Here is an 18,150-nt window from a genome sequence, read left to right on the forward strand (position 1 = left end):
TTTGATGCCACAAACATCGAAAGATAGGAAAGTGATGCCAGTCTCACTCACACAGGACTGCAAAAATCCTAAATCAAATTTAGTAAAACACATGTGGCAATGTGAAAGCAAACAAAATAGTGCACCATGCCTAGTTTGATTTTATCTTAGAAACACAAATTTTGCTAAATAATATTATTACAGATGTAATTTTTTCCCCCACAATTTGAAAGAGAAAGAGACTTGTAATTAATTATCTCAGTAGACACAAACAGCTCTGCCTCTAACACCTGCAGGGCTTGGGACAAGAGTGGAAGTGGAGGCCCACATATCATGTAAATGATACTTAAAAGTTATACATCAATCTAAGAAACCGACAGATAAAAATATGCCTTATCATACCTCAGTAAGCATTTGTTGAATGAACGAATGAAATCATATTAATAATAAATTGGTATTTCAGTCAATCCTTATTGATTTCACTATTCTACCCTTATGATCCTCTTTCTTGAATTTGGGGGCCTATTTCTAGTTTCTTAACTATATATGTTTTTCACCAGCACCACGTTTTACTATTAGTTTTACCTCCATAAGGACAACATTTTTAAAATATGCATAAAGCCTTGGGATTCTTTTTTTCCCTTAGATTTATTTATTTGAGAGAGAGAGGGGCTGTGCACTCCAGGGAGCCAGGGCCAAGGGAGAGGATACAGGCAAGAAGCAGACTCTGGGCTGCTGAGCACGGAGAAGCCAGAGACAGGGCTCCATTCTGGACCCCGAGATCATAACCTGAGTCCATATCAAGAGTCCCAAGCCCAACTGACTGAGCCAACCAGGGCTCCCAGCAGATGCACCTTTTTGACTGTTCTCATCCCCTCTTCCTTCACTTCCACGAAAAACTAATGCCGGCATTACACAGACTACATGAATGCTTGTCTATTCACAACTTGGTAGGTAAAACAATATAAGAGAATTTAAATTATTGGAATTAAATTATTGGAATTTTTCAAATGAAACATCATCATGGATTGCTAAGCACATTCTAACTGTGCTGGGATCTACATGAATACACAGGATACTAGAAATAACGTCACTTCAAAAGAGAAAGCCTTCTGGGAAGAAGAGAAAAGTGCTTACATTTTGAATGGTTGTTTATTCTCCCATTGCCTCTGAAACTGCACACTGTTATGCAAAATTCAGATGTGAGAGAAAAATTCTCTACTAGTGAGTGAGTAGCTGATGGGGAGTTACCGACAAGTGCATCACTCAGGAGACCTTTCTTCTGTTAGACTCTTTTGCAGTTGTGACTGCATCTTCGGAACTGAAAGCTTTGTCCAAAGCCCACCAAGCACATGTCTGCCACCTCACCCATTCCTACTTAGCACCAGCACTCAAATCTGAACACAGATAAATCTGATCAAATATCATGTCAACAAAATAAAACTTAAAATTCCAGCATTAAACACTTAGAATTCAAAAACACTAATAGTAAAACGTGGTGCTGGTGAAAAACATATATAGTTAAGAAACTAGAAATAGGCCCCCAAATTCAAGAAAGAGGATCATAAGGGTAGAATAGTGAAATCAATAAGGATTGACTGAAATACCAATTTATTATTAATATGATTTCATTCGTTCATTCAACAAATGCTTACTGAGTGCGTGCTGTGTGTTAAGCTTAGCCACTGAACTCAACACATGTGCCTCAGGTCACCCTGGGTTTCTGCAATGAGACAAAAATAATGTTAGCTGTACTTGGTGTTTAATAAATATTAAATACTCAATAAAAATCAGACATTACAAAAAAAATCTGACATTACAGTTCTATGTTGGAAAGAGAACAACTGAAGTTTGTTTACTGGTAGTATTGAGGTAAACGGCTAGAAATTGGGAAAAACAGTGAAGTTAGAGGCACTCCTTATAAAGGACATCAAAATAAACTTCAGAAGAATTTACTGAAGTGTAAGCATTAGATGAAAAGCACAAAATAAGGGGTAAGCATTAGATGAAAAGCACAAAATAAGGGGCACCTGGCTGGCTCAGTTGGTGGAGTATCCAACTCTTGATTTTGGCGCTGGTCAGAATCTCAGTGCTCTGGGCTCAGCATGGAGTCTGCTAGTCTTTCTCCCTTTGCCCTCCACCTCCCCCCCCCTCAAATAAATAAAATCTTAAAAAAAAAAAGAAAGAAAGAAAGAAAGAAAGAAAAGCACAAAGTTACCAGGTTATTAGATCTATGAAAGATGAATGTCCTCAGTATTAAAGTCACAAAGGGAAAAAAGAAAATGGATGGATCTTAATATTTAAATGTTTTTAAATTCCATATCAAACCACAACAGCAGACTGGGGAAAAGAGCTTGATTCCCTATGACTGATAAAAGTTAAAAATCTGGAGAGAGTATTTCGATGTATAACCAAATCATGATGACTTCAATAAATAAGCAGGCTACAGAGGTTGTGATAGGTATTTGGATTTTTCTGACAACTGTGATAGACAGGACAATGCCCCCCCCCCCCAAAGATAGCCATATCCTAATCCCAGAACCTAGGGATTCATTACATTACACAACAGAAGAATAAAGTTTGCTAATTAACTGACCTTAAAATGAGATGATCCTGGATTATGCAGGCAGGTACAATATAATCACAAGGGTCCTTAAAAGTGGGAGAAAGAAACGTCCATCAACAGATGAATGGATAAAGAAGATGTAATACACACACACACACACACACACACACACACACACACACAATGGAATACTATGCAGCCCTCAAAAGAAATGAAATCTTGCCATTTGCAATGATGTGGATGAACTAGAGGGTATTATACTGAGCAAAATAAGTCGATCAGAGAAAGACAATTATCATATGATCTCTCTGATATGAGGAATTAGAGAGGCAGAGTGGGGGGTTGTGGGGGGTAAGGAAAGAAAAAATGAAACAAGATGGGATCGGGAGAGAGATTAAGAGACTCTTAATCTCACAAAACAAACTGAGGGTTGCTGGGGGTGGGGGGAGGGTAGGGAGAGGGTGGTTAGGTGATGGACATTGGGGAGGGAGGGTATGTGCTATGGTGAGTGCTGTGAAATGTGAAAGGCCTGATGATTCACAGACCTGTACCCCTGGGGCAAATAATATATTATATATTAATAAAAATAATTTTTTTAAAAAGTGGAAGAGAGATGTGGACATTCAGGGTGCTGTGTTATGAGAAGGATTTGCATCCATTATTACTGGTTTGAAGATGGAAATAGCCACAAGCCAAGGAAAGCAGGCAGGGAAAGGCAAGGAATCAGATTATAGAGCCTGGCACCTCCTAGAGCCTCCAGAGAGGAATGCAGCCCCACAAACACCTGCATTTCAGCCACTCAGACTTGTGTCTGACTTCCAACTTTCAGAACTGTAAGAGAATAAAATTGTGTTACTTTCAGCCATAAGTGTATGACAACATGCCAAGGCAGCAAAATAAAACTAATAGAGCCATCCAGGTTTCTTTTAACTCCGCTCCTATGTTTGCAGAGCCCACCACCTCTTGAGGCAGAACCCTCCCTCTATTGAGAATTAGGACCCCTTTTCCCACCCTCCCTGGTGGTGAGCAATGGAATGCACCCACACAGCTCAGAACTGGAAGCTTTGATGGGAAGGAGGGGGAGCCTGTGTGGGATTTGTTGTCAAAGGCAGCAGGGCAGGCGTGACTGTGGGTGCCTGCAGGTCTTTGCCCAGCAGCAAGCTGAAGGAGCCAGTCCTGCAGCAGGATTTTGGGCATCACTCCAAGCTGTAAAAACCCTCCGCCTGACGCTCTGGCCCCACTGGAGATTCTGTGGCCCTTCATAAGATCCTTTTCTGCTAAACCAGCCTGAGGTGGTGTTTGTAGCTTGTGACCCGAAGCCTCAGTGATCCAGGTGTGAACAAATAATTTACTCAAAAGGAAAAGGAAATGTCAAATACAGGAGAGCAAGTTTACCCTAGCTGGGAGTCTAAGGAACTCAAAGCAAGCTTGAGATGCTATATTACACTGATGACAAATAAAAACAATCATTGTGTATGTCTGTGTGTGTGTGTGTGTGTGTGAAGACTGTTACCCTTATTTATAGCTAGTAACTAAGTGGATAGATCGTTTAGAAAGATGGTAATAGCAAATGAAGCAAAATCTGTGAATACATTCTGAGCGATTCCTAAGAAAATGTGGCAAGATGTGTGGTAGGATGAAGCTTAATTTTTCGTGTGTTTTTTTACAAGAGGAATTATTGATGTGGTCTTAAACTGTGTAGGGCTGTGGATAAAATTTGCATTAGGACCCCAGAAGTTCTTAGGGAGCAGAGGGACAAAGACCTAATCCTAATTTCCTGAAATGTGAAGTTACTAAAGCTGTCAGTGTTGCTGAGATCAAGGTTCTGAGCTGGAAAGGGCAATGAATTCCAAAAGGGTAGAAGGAGGTCAGCTTCAGAAGTCTGTAGCCTGACTAGGGGAAGTAATTACAGGGCAATATGGTCTGTGAAGTGGCCCTACCTGGACGGGGTTAATGGCCCTAGAAAAGTGCCTTGGAAAGAACCAAGTCAGAGCTGTAATTTTAGGAACTCAAGTCTCTTTGATGGGGAGTGATCTGGTTGCTAAATGCCTAGAACTTGATGAACGTTTTCATAACTGATGGTGCACTGACCCAATGGAAAATAATATATCATCCTTGAAATAAAAATCACAAAGTGTATCGGGGCGCCTGGGTGGCTCTGTTGGTTGAACGTCTGACTCCTATTTTGGCTGGGGTCATAATCTCGGGGTGGTAAAATGGAGCCCCTCCTAGGGCTCCGTACTCAGTGGGGACTCCGCTTCCCCTCTCCCTCTGCCCCTCCCCCACCCTCTAAAATAAATAATCTTTAAAAAAAGAACATAAAGTACAGCAACATAACAAAATGTGACATAAGTTTAAGTGAAAATACTATAGAGAATAAGTACATGTGCTATTTAACTGTGTCGAATTTTACACATGTGGGGACAACAGCCAAGGAGTAAGATGGACAGACAGTGGGGAGAGTCAGAAATCAGAGCAAGAAGAAATGACTGAAGTCAGAGAACAAAGGGGCCCTGCAGCCCATCACAGAGCTGGAATGCAAATCCAACTGCTCTCAGCTGGAGTCCATCAGTTCTTACAGCTTGTCTTCACCTCCTTTGGCTGTGAAGGAGATTTAAGAAACCTGTCCACCTAGACTGTGAGCTAATCTTTTTCCTTTCCTTTTCTTTTTTTGAAACACCAAAGGGGGCCCAGGGTCTGATGCGGAGCCATGATTTATTTTGCTGCCTTTCTGAGGCTACAGAGTACTCAGCTCCTTGGAGGATCCTTCTACCCTTTTCTCCCTTTCTTCTTTCCTTCCAAAGGGTTATTGTGCCCCCCATGTCCTCTAACTGACCTTAAAAATTTTTTTTAAAGATTTTATTTATTTGTTTACTTGTCAGAGAGAGAGAGAGAGAGAACACAAGCAGGCAGAGTGGCAGGCAGAGGCAGAGAGAGAAGCAGGCTCCTGGCTGAGCAGGGAGCCCGATGCAGGACTCAATCCCAGGACCCTGGGATCAGGACTTGAGCCACGGCTCAGGCAGCGGCTTGACTGTCTGAGCCACCCAGGCATCCCTGACCTTAAATTTGATCCAGAAAGGACTTAAGCACTCAGACAGTCCAGATCTGGGCAGCTGCAGACATGTAAGTCTGAATCAGGCATCAGCCACCCTCCAATTACATGGCACATGGCTCTGAGAACAACCTTGCTGCCTGCACACTAAGCTCAAGAGGTACATGGGTCCTGAGGAGCCCTAAAGAGCTGAGACTTCGAGAGTCCAGGCTTGTGTGGCAGTGAAGTGGACTGATGCTAAAAGCCCCCCTGTAAGGGGATGATTTACATGCTCAAGACCCCCTTTCCTTCCACTGGCTGGTGCTGGGTCCATGACAGTTGTTTCTCAGTCTACAACCTAGGAAGCGACATCAGGTGGATGGTCAGTCCAAGAAAGAGTGTGGCCTCTGGAAAGCCACGTCAGAATTAAAATCCCTTGCCACGGTTTATATAACATTTAACTCTCGAAGCCTTTCTTTCCCCTGCTGTACAACCAAGAAAAGTGATGGTGGCCCCCAGAGTTGCCCTGCAGATTCGGAGAGGTAGCTCAAGTGCTTAGTATGCTGCCTAATGTCAGCTCTTGTCGTTAACAATACAAAGTTTTGTATTTGGAGAACAAAGGGTGAAAGAGATGAGACCAGATATTTAGAGCCTTGTACCTAAATCAATGGCCCGTTTTTTCCAACCAGTTGTTCTGGCACATTCAGATCCAGCTTGTGCTCCTCATTTCTTGGAAAAGACCAGCTCCTTTTCCCTATGGGGTATGTTCACATGCACACACCCACTCCCACACACCTGGGCTGGCCATGCCAGATGACAGTGAGATCCTGGGCAAACCCTTCTTAGAAGCTAAAGATTACAACACAGCTGGAATGGGATGAGGCTGGGGAAGGCATCAATCACCACGTCAGCCAGACCTTGTCTGAGCTCCAGAACACTCTGAAATGCTGTGGTCTTGGTTCTCTACCAGCTTCAGCTTGGCTCACTGTCTTCAGTTCCCTGCAGTGACCCTTGTGGTCGAGCTGTACTGTACCTCACCTGGCAACAAGCATCTACCTCACAGGGTCATCGTGAGGTTCCATGAGTTGTCACAGGTCAATTGCCAAGGTCAGCAGTTGATGCTTACAGTAAGAGCTCAGCAAATGCAGACTGTCTCTCAGTCCCAGCTAGTGCAGAAATGGCATTCCTCTTGGTTGGGTCCCAAGGGCTATGAAGGGAGCCATGGGGTGGAACACAGGCCCTTTGTGTTCCTGGCTCTCAAGGATCCGAGATGCAAAGGGGAGCCATGTGGTTATATTCCCACTGCTGGACTGCTTCCCCAAGAGGCAACTGTGATGGAGAAATAAGGAAAATGCCAAGTGTCACAATTAAGAAGATAACATAAGGACTAGTTCATCTTTGCAGACTCCTCTGTGGAATTTAAATCCTTTCCCCACCTAACTGAGGAATGCCAGGCATTCCACTTTCTCTCTTTTCCAGAGACCCAGGGAAGTGGTACCCACTTTCACTAAGCCCTCATACCCCAGCAAGTGGCTTCCCCTGGACCCTGCCTCAGCACCCCAAACTCAGTCACATGAGAGACCCTTGGCCTTTTAAGTCATGAACACTCTAGGTAATTTTACCGCCTGTCAATGAAGAGGACTTTGTAAAGAAACAGTGCTGAGTGATAGGAGCTGTTCATGGAACGGAGGGCCGCCCCAGAACATTGTGTACCCACATGAATTGTATCTTGGCTAAATGATGTTTCAACTATTAACTGAGGCATTCAGGATTCCCCAAATACATAAAGGGCACCTTTTGGAGAACTGTATTTCAAAAGAAAAAAATTTAAATTCCTTAGAAAGTATTTGGTTAATTCATAAATTTATAGCATCTCATTAGCTGCTTTGCTGCTGTGTCTAAAGCACCCCTCCAGTGACTGCTGGAGAAGGGAACCCCACAAACAGTAGCAAATGGGACCAGACCCATATAGGCTTTTCTCTGAAGCCAGGTGCACCTCAGAGGGAGAACCCAGTAGCAGTATCAAAATAGGCAGAGTCAGGGGCAACCTTGAGTACATTCACAAACGTGCTTTAAAAAACAAAGAGAGTTACCTGGGTGACTCAGTTGGTTGGGATCTAACTCTGGATTTTTTTTTTTTTTAAAGATTTTATTTATTCATTTATTTATCAGAAAGAGAGTGAGTGAGAGCGAGCACAGGCAGACAGAGTGGAAGGAAGAGTCAGAGGGAGAAGCAGGCTCCCTGCGGAGCAAGGAGCCAGATGTGGGACTCGATCCCAGGACGCTGGGATCATGACCTGAGCCAAAGGCAGCTGCTTAACCAACTGAGCCACCCAGGCGTCCCCTGACTCTGGATTTTGCCTCAGGTCATGATCTCAGGGTTCTGGGATCAAGCCTCACATTGGGCTCCAAGCTGTGTGTGGAGCCTGCTAAAGATTCTCTCTCTCTCTCCTAGAATAGAATACGAAGAACTTCAAACCTAACTTCAAGAACCACCATTTCTCCTTTTCAGAGAAAACGTGGCCATTTCTCAAACCCCACCCCTTTTGGAGACAACACTTCCACGTGGAGATACAAAACATTCGGGGAGCCAGGCGGAAGGTGGGAACCCACCAAACCCACCACGCTACCTCACCCAAGCCACCCTGTGATGTTATTTTTTGACTAGTTTTTCGTAATCATATGTTGTGAGGGACAGTGAGGGCCCACCTACCCATGTCCCTTCTCTAATGACCTGTGGTTTGGAGAGACCAGGAAGGCACCCTGGTTGCCCCACGTGTTTTCTCTTGTGGGAGATGTGGTTCAGGGATGGATGCAAAACCTAAATCAATGCATTCAGAGTAAAACTTGGGGCTCTGTTCTGTTTGGGAGAAGAGGGGCCTCTTCCCTCCTCTTAGATGTGAACAAGGACCCTGGAGTACTGGCAGCTGCCTTCACCAGGAGGGAAACCAGCCTAAGGCCAAAAGTGAGGCAGGCAGGAGTGTGGGTCTGGGAGAATACAGATCTATTGATGGGCAGTCCTGATAAGACTGAGAACTTGGGAAGCAAATCAGCCTTTCAACTAGCTCCACCTTGGGACAAATTCCCTGGTATTTACACCATTATAGATGTGGATTTTCTATTACGGAACTGTGAAACACTCTAATAAAACCATCTGTAGGGGGAAAAAAAAATTCAGAGAAGGCTCCTGCGGGCAGCATAGTGCGAGAGAGGGAACTGATGTTTGGAGCGCAGGGGCCTTCCCCTCATTCCTTCAATCTCAAGGTAAGAAGAGCCAGGCTCAGATGAAGTGGACTGTGAGGAGGGTAGCATATTGTAAGCACCCCAAAGGCTGCCCCCCCCCGTCCCCTCCCCCCCCCCTCCCACCCCCGAGCGGCTGGCACTTAGTAGGAGCTTTGCAAAGGCGACGAGGGAGTATACTTGGCATCTGGTTGGACAGCGGAGTCCTGACCAGCCTGTCTGGGCTCAGAGCCCACACACTTTCCCCAGAGCAGCAGGGGCCAAGCAAGCCGGATGAAGTAATCAAATCACACGCGCTCAGGAAAGACAGGAGCTGAGGTGGGACAGCCGGGGAACAGAGGGCAGCGGGAAAGGGCCGGCCGAAAGGCAGCGATGCTGGTTCAGACACACGCTCTTTCCGGCCATTGTGATTAAGCCTGCGAGACTTTTCCCTGAGAGGGAGGCCCCGGACAGGAGATGAAAACCCTGAGAGACTGCTTCCTTCATCAAACCGAAGCTTGAACCGCAACAAGGAAACAATTCGCGGTGACTAGGAGACTAAGATGGTGACTGGAAACGGAGTCGGTTCTCCAGGGAAAATGCTGTGAGCCCAGACTTGCTTGGGCTCCGGGGGCGAGAAAGCTCGCAGGTTCCAGCCCACGCCCAGACGCGGAATGCAGGATGCCCCACCCCGCGCAGAAAGCCCCCGCGGGCCCGGGGCCAGAGAATATTCCCTTTCCCTTCAAAGAGTCAGTTTCAGGAACCCCCGCTGCTCTTCCGCCTCCTCAGCCCCGCTCCCAGACACAATGGGTCCCCCCAGCGTGATAAACAGCCCAAGGGACAAGTGAAGGCCAAGTGGAAACTGGCGCGAGCCCACACAACGCTCGCGGCCCTGACGTGGTAGCCCTTCAGGCTGCGTGCCGGGCCTCAGACAGAGAACACCCGGCTGCTCGCGCGGCAGACGCAGGCCTGTGGGGGCGGGGCGGACGGGAAAGTCCAAGGGGTCCGCTTCCCGCTGAGCCGCCCACCTGCCCTGAGAGAGGACCCGAGGTTTGAGGGGGGCGCTGACAGCCAGGGCAACTGGGACTAACCCCACGTGCCCTGAGAAACCCGGGAGTTCCTGAGAAGTGTCCTCTAAGCTCACTGCAGCGCCAAATATGAGGTCCTCAGATTGCACCACATACTTGTGCGCACGCTCACTGCTTCTTCCCGTCAGCCGGGTACCGCGGAGGCTCAGGGCTGCCGGGCGTCCCCAGCCAGGTGAGCACCGCTGCAATAGCACCAACCAGCGGGGAAGAGAAGCCTGAGCACCTCACGCGACTCCATCCCCATCCAGCTCGAGAGGAGGCCCCCTCCCGTTCCACTTCTGGAAGCCCCTCTTGCAGAAGAATGATCTTTTAAAAAAAAAAAAAAAAAAAAAAAAAAAGCATTCAGAGCTCCAAACAGAAAGTAACATTCTCTCTCCCAGTCAAGCCAGTTGAATTTTTTTTTTTTCTTAAACTTGAAAAACTCCTTTTCCTAGGTAGCCTGTGTTATGCTGGGTTTACACACCTTGAAAAACTCCGGACTTGCATTTATGTCTCTCTTGGGAAATCTTGATTCTGTCCTGAAAGCGACGAGAGAACACTTCACTTTAAGTGCTTGAGAACTGGCCAAAAATAAGGGGAGGCGAGGGTGGCAAGAAGGGGCAACGTACTTCCAGACAAAGAGATGTGCAGGGCGTAGGAAAACCCGTGTAGGGAGAGCAGCGAGCACTAATACAGTGATGTACAGAAGATTAGTGCAGGGTGAGAGAGAGCAGAATGAGAATCATTTGTCCCGACATTGTGGATACAGTCAAACGACCTAGTGTGAGAGCGCATGAAAAATGTTTTTTTAAAAATTATTCTCGACAGGGCCCCTAGATGGCTCAGTGGCTTAAGCCTCTGTCTTCGGCTCAGGTCATGACCTCAGGGTCCAGGGATCGAGCCCCCCATCGGGCTTTCTGCTCTGCAGGGAGCTTGCTCCTCCCTCTCTCTGCCTGCCTCTCTGCCTACTTGTGATCTATCAAATAAATAAAAATATTTTTAAAAATTGTTCTCGACATTCCTGGGCGTTTTTTCCCCGGGAGAGATAAAGATTTATGTCCACACAAAAAGCCCCACATAATGATTACACAGCTCTACTCATAATACCCCCAAGCTGGAAACTATGTCAATTCCTTCAATAAGTAAATGCACAAACTGTGGTCATCCGCACCGTGGACTGCTTATTCAGTGATACAACAGAACAGACTAGTGATACCCGGGATAAGCTGGAAGAATCTCCAGAGAATTATGGTGAGTGGAAAAAGAAACCAATCCTAAATGGTAGCATCCTGTATGATTCCAGGCATACATTTGTGAAATAACAGATGTTTCACATCACAGACTGGTGGTTGCTGGGAAGGTGTGGCAGTAACAGGCGGCAGGTGGGATCCCACGGCTATGGAGATGTTGTTTTGGTCAATGTCAATACTCTGGACGTGATATTGTACTCCAGTTCTGCGAGATGTTTCCACCATGGAACACAGTTAAAGGGTACCAAATTATTTTACAATCACAAGTGAATCAATCCACAATTATGACAGTGTAAAAAAAAAGTTTGACCAAAAACAAACAAAACACCCAAAAACTGTTCTAACTGTAACGGTGGTGGTATTAGTATCGCTATTCTGAGTTTATGTGTGTAATAAAGCACAGTAGTTACTATTGGATATTTTAATTCTATGCCCCCTGATCTTTGTGCTGATTCTGGGTGGAAAAGAATACGACATAATATAGGAAATGTTAAGTAAAAAATCCTGCAATCCACAATTGCTATATGAATTCATGAATTATTTTTATCTACTGATATGCATAGAAAAAATGACCAATTCAGTAGCAATGAGCATTTCTAAGACACAAATTATGGTTTTGAAATCTCGTTTTCCAGTATAAGAAACCAGGTTTTCTTAGAGACTTCTGATTGCAAGTCTTGGGGCAAGATATGTAGTGAATGAGCCTGGGACAGCTTGTCATGCCAGAAAGGGAGGAAAGTATCAATGATTACTAGGGTTCTACTAAAAGGACTCAGAAGCCAATTTGAATGGGCTTCTACCAGCTAAAGATGGGACACTTTTAAGTTCCAAGAAAGATAATTTCATCATTGGTTAGCATTGGGAAGTAGAAAGTGAAAGGTTTCACTAGGATTCTCAATGGTGATAAAAAACCTTTAACTTTGATAGACAGTTTTTCCTTTCTTTCTTTTTTTTTTTTTAAGATTTTATTTATTTGACAGAGAGAGAGAAATCACAAGTAGGCAGAGAGGCAGGCAGAGAGAGAGGAGGAAGCAGGCTCCCCGCGGAGCAGAGCCGAACGTGGGGCTCGATCCCAGGACCCTGGGATCATGACCTGAGCCGAAGGCAGCGGCTTTAACCCACTGAGCCACCCAGGCGCCCCCAGTTTTTTCTTTTTAATGGCGTTTTGGGTATGGGTCATGCTTAGAAAAGTCAGTTTAGATAATGGGTATGACTCAAGTTTTTAGCCTACCTTTCCTGCATGAATTTTACCACTAAAGCAAGGAAAATATTTAAGTATTCCAACTGAAAAATGAAAATAACATATCCAGAGGTAAGTACCATAAGACCCTCCAAACACAACCAATCCTAACAGTGCCAAACACCTGGTGGTAACAATGTGTCCACCACCGAGTCTGATACACACTATTTCATCCACTGAAGAGGCCATAAGCTGGAAGGAGCATTATTATTCCCAAGTACCTCCAAGAAAACACAACGCTGAGCTGCCGTCAACTGAGGATACATTCCAACTTCAATGATATTTGAGACAAAAGTGTCCTTTAATTAATCAATACCCATTTCCTATCCTGACAGTTTTACTGCTTCTCACTTCTCAGGTGTATGGAGGACAGTATTATCATCCATCCTACTAAAATTAAAGTAAAATAACACAACACTATAGCAATAAAAATATATGTGCACAATCCTCAAAGTACTAAATAGTATATAGGATTGGGTTTTTTTAACCCCTATTTACCATGATAGGATTGGCAATCATGATGCTCTATGGCCCATAGCTTCTTCCAGTGAACAGGTCTTTCTGATGGCACCTGTTGACATCAGCCCCTGAGGACCCACAGAAGCCAGTCTCCTGCTGTGCCTTTTCTTCCACTGCCCATCATCTTCCCCTTTCAGGTTGCAGGGGATCCTCAGCAAGTGCAGTAAGGAGAGCAAGTTCACCCAAATCCAAGTAATCAGGGATCTGTGAGCCTCTGGAACTATGTGCAAAGTATTCCATGCATATGTACTTCTTTATAGGATCCTGGAATTGCTGATTATTTTCCTTTGAGTGTGTCTGGCTTGCCATCTGGCTGGCTTTGTCCAGAGTAGGCTGTTGTCAACAGTGATTACTTTCCAAGATGCTTTTTCTTAGTGAAATATTTTGGTGAGAGAATCATCTGTTGAAACGTGATTTGAATTTTATGGAAGGTAAGGTAGGGCAAAGGCATGTCACACAAAGTTAAATGGCATTGGGTGCACGAGAGAGGAAGGGGTGAGAGATGGCAAGGTCTGATTCTGGGGTTACAGAAAGCTCCAATGCCAGTCAGTTGTGGAGCCCAGGATTGACATCGCAGTAGGCATAGGCTTCTGTGGAACAGCTTACTGAAAGTCCGTAATACTAGCATCCCGTGGCTGCTCTGTGTAAGAAAATATGCAAATGGTCTGCGTCAATGAACCCAGATAAAAAAGGGACAAGTATAACATGCATATCTAACCTGTGATCCTATGCTGGGTATCACTGAATGGGCCCATGGGCCACATCTGACCAGCCATCTGTTTTTTGTATGATCTATATACAATAGATTTTACATTTTATTTATTTTTTTTAAATCAGAAGAATATTGCATAGCATATGAAGATTACATAAAATTTGTATCTGTGTCCATAAAGTTTTACTGGAACATAGTCATGGCCCTTCCTTCATGTATCATTCAATGGCTGCCTCTGTATTCCATGATAAACAGCTTCCAGGGAAGAGTCTAGCCCACAAAGCCTAAAATATTTGCTGTCTCTGGCCCTTTACAGAAAAAGTTTGCCAACGGCAAAGTTTCCTCGGCACTCAGGCTTAGCAAGTTCTGTTAACTTTTTCATAAATAAAAGATAAAATCTGGATGTGTAGCTGCAAAACATCTCATGTTTATTATTCTACTTGCTGTAGTTTTCAAAGCTGATGTACCACACCCATATGCAAGAACACAAAAGAGGAACCCGGATGGATGGTCTAATGTTTCCCATTTGCTATTTCTGGCTTTGCAGTTTCCCTCCATGGCATGTATGCAGGAGAGAAAAGACAACAATTAGCCACCGTGCTAGATTTAAAAGCATTTAATGACATAGCATATATTTAACAGGGCAAAAGTTGAGAGGTACAGGTCAAACGACTGAGCGCCAGGCCTGAGCGACCTCTTCCTTGCTCAGGCCCAGCCTCTGGAGTTCATTCCTATCGATGCCATTTTGATTGTGCAGTAAGATGAAAATTTGTCATTACAATCGTTACAGTGACAAAGAAATGCACACTATGTATCAAATAGCAAAGGTAATGAAGCAAATTATAACACAGTGTGGCAACGCACGAGCAAGTAACCATTAGAGTAACATTACTTTGTCCAGTAAATGCTTCAGTTCCACTTGTACACTTACCAATGATTTAAAGGGTTTATTATACATCTAGTTTTATTATATTTTGTACTAGAATTATCTCAAACATACAATATAATGTATTTCGGCAAAAAAAAAAAAATTGAAATTACAGATTATTTAAAACAGTATCAGTTTCTATTCCTTCTCATATACCGGTATACCGACATTCTGAACTGTCCTTGCAGGTGATGCAGAAAAGCTGCATGTCAAGTGTTAGTAAGTGATGCCAGATACAAACTGTTTGGTCTGTAGATTTCACATGGAGCTGCACCGTGTCTGCAGCAAGATCCTAATACACAATCTGTTTAATCAAAGTTAGACCCATCACGGGCACTTCAATAGTCGAGACTCAAGGTAACCACTGGAAATAAATGGAAGAGAATGGTGTCAGGGAATTGGAACATTTTGTCTCTGGTGAGCACAGGAAATATTGTTTAAGCACCGCTGCCTTGCATACCAACAGCATTAGAGGCGGGTTATTTCCAACGCAGCCTCACAAAATTGAGGAACAGTTTAAATATTGAGATCTAATCTATATAATTTCATTAAAAAAAAATCTGGTCTTCCCTCTGCACCTCAAACTTTTGTAACTTGGAGATAAAGTGTTTAGGTGTACCCCCCCCCCCCAGAAATGCTCTAAAAATTAAAAAAAAAAAAAAAAAAAAAAAAAAATCAACCACATTGAAGAACATTAGGCACAGAGAGTAATGTGTTGGTTCTGAGCTTGCATGCTGGAGTTTCACTGAAAAGGTAAGAGAAGGGCAGGAGGTGAAGGAAAGGAGTTCATTTCTTTTTGCCAAAAATGCTGAACCGCTTCTCCTTGTCTTTCTCTTTGTCCTTCTCCCGTTTGCCAGGGCTAGACTCGCTGGTGATGGTGACAACGCTGGTGGGCAAGGTCTGTGCCCGGCTGGATGCTGGCGTGCTCTGGGTGCTGGTGGACACCTCGTGTTTATCGGAGGAGATGGCAGAGGAGATGGCCTGGATCCATGTGTTCATTTCCTCCTGGATAAAGGATCACAGATGAGACTCAGGAGGGATAGGCTCAAAACACCCTCACTACATCTGCCCAAACACACGCCCTCCCATCAGTTGGAAGGCTTGGGAACAGTGCATCTGGCTAACTGAGAGGCAAACAGTTCCCAAATGACCCTTAGCAGAGGAAACATGGTTCAACTCTCATGAGAATTTGGTTTACAGGACCTGAAATTCACCAATCTAGTATGTGGTCCTACAAACTTGGAAGAATGAGAAGGCTGGTCTCCATTGCTGGGAAGCACCCCCCCCCCTTTATTTTTTAAACTTTTCTTAAAAAACTGAAGTATATTTGACATATAACCCTGCATGAATTTAGAAGTTGGTTTTTCAAATCCAAAGCACTACACACATTAGCAGATCCTCTCCCCCTTCAAGAAGTACAACCATGAAACGGTTGCTTGACGGCAGTAGATTGCTGCAGGGAGCCCCTGACTTGGACTTCAGGATCTACATCCTGTCCTGGGACCCCACCCCACACCACCCCCAACACACTGTGCTCATCCACTACGAGCAGTGGGCAAGCTTTTCTCCATCAACTTCAGGGTCCTTGTACCAGCCCTCCTGACACACCAGGGAGACAGTAAGATGCCCTTCTGCCTCCCAGTGATACAAAGAGCGCCGTCCAGTTGTTAGTGACTGAGGAGACCAGATAACAGAAGCCATGACTGATCATTACTTATACATATATGGGACACTGTAAAATAAAGCTTATCGTGCCAATAAATACTTGCAAAAGCCCAAGTATTCAGAGAAATCTTAAAAACTTACATCATCTTTGGCTTGGAAGAGGTACTCATTGCCATCATTTAGTCTGTAAGTTGAAGGAAGAAAGTCAGTCACAATTTGACTTAGGAAGAAATAAAACCCTCAAATTCCCAAAACCTATGTGGGACATAATCATGCTAGGGGAATCCTACCAGAAATGCCCATTGGAGCTTTACATACATCACCAGCTGTGCCTGGGACCCACAAAGGCCCAGCCATAGCACCCTGAACATCAAGAAGCTATGTTATTGGGCCAGTAAATGTTTCAATCCACTGGAAAGATCAAAAATGTCCCAAACATATCAACATCTTGCTTCTCCATCCTGAAACAATGGAATACACATTCTTTTCAAGTGTACATGGAACATTCTCCAGAAGAGATCACATATTAGGCCACAAAACAAGTCTCAACAAATTGAAAAAGATCAAAGTCATATTGTGCATCATTTCTGACTATAATGCTATGATGCTAGAAATCAACCATAAAAAAAAAAAAACCCTAGAAAGAACATAAATACATGGAAATTAAATAATGTGCTACTAAACAACAAATGGGTCAAACAAGAAATCAAAGAGGAAATCAAAAACATCCAGGAAGACAAATGAAAATGAAAATACAAAGTCTAAAAACTTTGAGATGCAGCAAAAGCTCTTCTAAGAGGGAAGTTTATACCAATACAGGACTACCTCAAATACCAATAAAAATCTCAAATAAACAACTTAACCTTACACTTAAAGGACTGAACAAACAAAACCCCAAACCAGTAGAAGGAAGGAAAAAAAGATTAAGGCAAAAAGTAAAAGAAACAATACAACAGATCACTGAAACCAGAGCTGGTTTTTGAGAAAGATCAACAGAATTGATAAACCTTTAGCTAGATTCTTTAAAAAAAAAAAAAAAAAAATTCAACAAAATCAGAAATGAAAGATGAGAGAAATAACTGATGCCACAGAAAAACAGGATTCTAAGAGAATATTATGAAAACTTAGATGCCAACAAATTGGACAACCTAGAAGAAATGGACAAATTCCTAGAAGTGTACAACCTTTTAAAACTGAATCAGGAAGACATAGAAAATTTGAACAGACTGATTACCAGCAAAGAAATTGAGTCAGTAATCAAAAAACTTCCAAAAACAAAAGGCCAGGACCAGGCAGCTTCACAGATAAATTTGACCAACACTTAAAGAAGAGTTAAAGCCTATGGTTCTCAAACTATTCCAAAAACTACGAAAGGAAGGAGAGCTTCCAAATTCATCCTATGAATCTAGCATGATCCTGATACCAAAACTAGATCAAGACACTACAAAAAAAGAGAACTATAGGACAGTACCTCTGAAGAACAAAGATGAAAAAAAACCTCAACAAAATATTAGCAAACCAAATCTATATTAAAAAAATCACCATGATCAAGTGAAATTTACTCCTGGGATACAAGGGTTCAATATTCAAATCAATCAATGCGATACATCACATCAAGAAAAAGGACAAAAACCTTATGATCCTTTCAACAGATGCAGAAAAAGCATATGAAAAAGTACAACCATCTGTTCATGATAAAATCCCTTAATAAAATAGGCTTAGGGGCTCTAGCTGGCTCAATCAGTGGAGTGTGCAACTCCTGAAATCAGGCTCATGAGTTCAGGCCCCTCCTGGGGCCTACTTAAACAAAACAACAAACTAACAACAAAAATAGCAGTTTTAGAGGGAACATATATCAACACATTAAAGGCCATCTATGAAAACCCTATAGTTAACATCATCCTCAATGGGGAAAAACAGAGCTTTTCCCCTAAGGTCAGGAACAAGACAAGGATGTCTACTCTTACCACAGGT

The 18,150-nt window shown here is 43.6% G+C and overlaps 1 protein-coding gene across 3 annotated transcripts in view; it reads right to left on the reverse strand.

Annotated features, from left to right (window-relative positions):
* Nucleotides 1–14,184: 14,184 nt before the first annotated feature.
* Nucleotides 14,185–18,150, reverse strand: part of SPTBN1 (spectrin beta, non-erythrocytic 1) — a 197,081-nt gene continuing 193,115 nt past the window's right edge. For all 3 annotated transcript variants that reach the window (XM_059406073.1, XM_059406074.1, XM_059406075.1), the window contains 2 exons: nucleotides 16,318–16,360; nucleotides 14,185–15,516 (listed from right to left, as the gene is read on the reverse strand). In XM_059406073.1, the coding sequence (XP_059262056.1) occupies nucleotides 15,298–15,516; nucleotides 16,318–16,360 (262 nt within the window). In that variant the 3' untranslated portion in view covers nucleotides 14,185–15,297. The remainder of the gene's footprint in view (nucleotides 15,517–16,317; nucleotides 16,361–18,150) is intronic.

The sequence above is a fragment of the Mustela nigripes genome, chromosome 7, assembly GCF_022355385.1.
Source record: "Mustela nigripes isolate SB6536 chromosome 7, MUSNIG.SB6536, whole genome shotgun sequence".
Lineage (NCBI taxonomy): Eukaryota > Metazoa > Chordata > Mammalia > Carnivora > Mustelidae > Mustela > Mustela nigripes.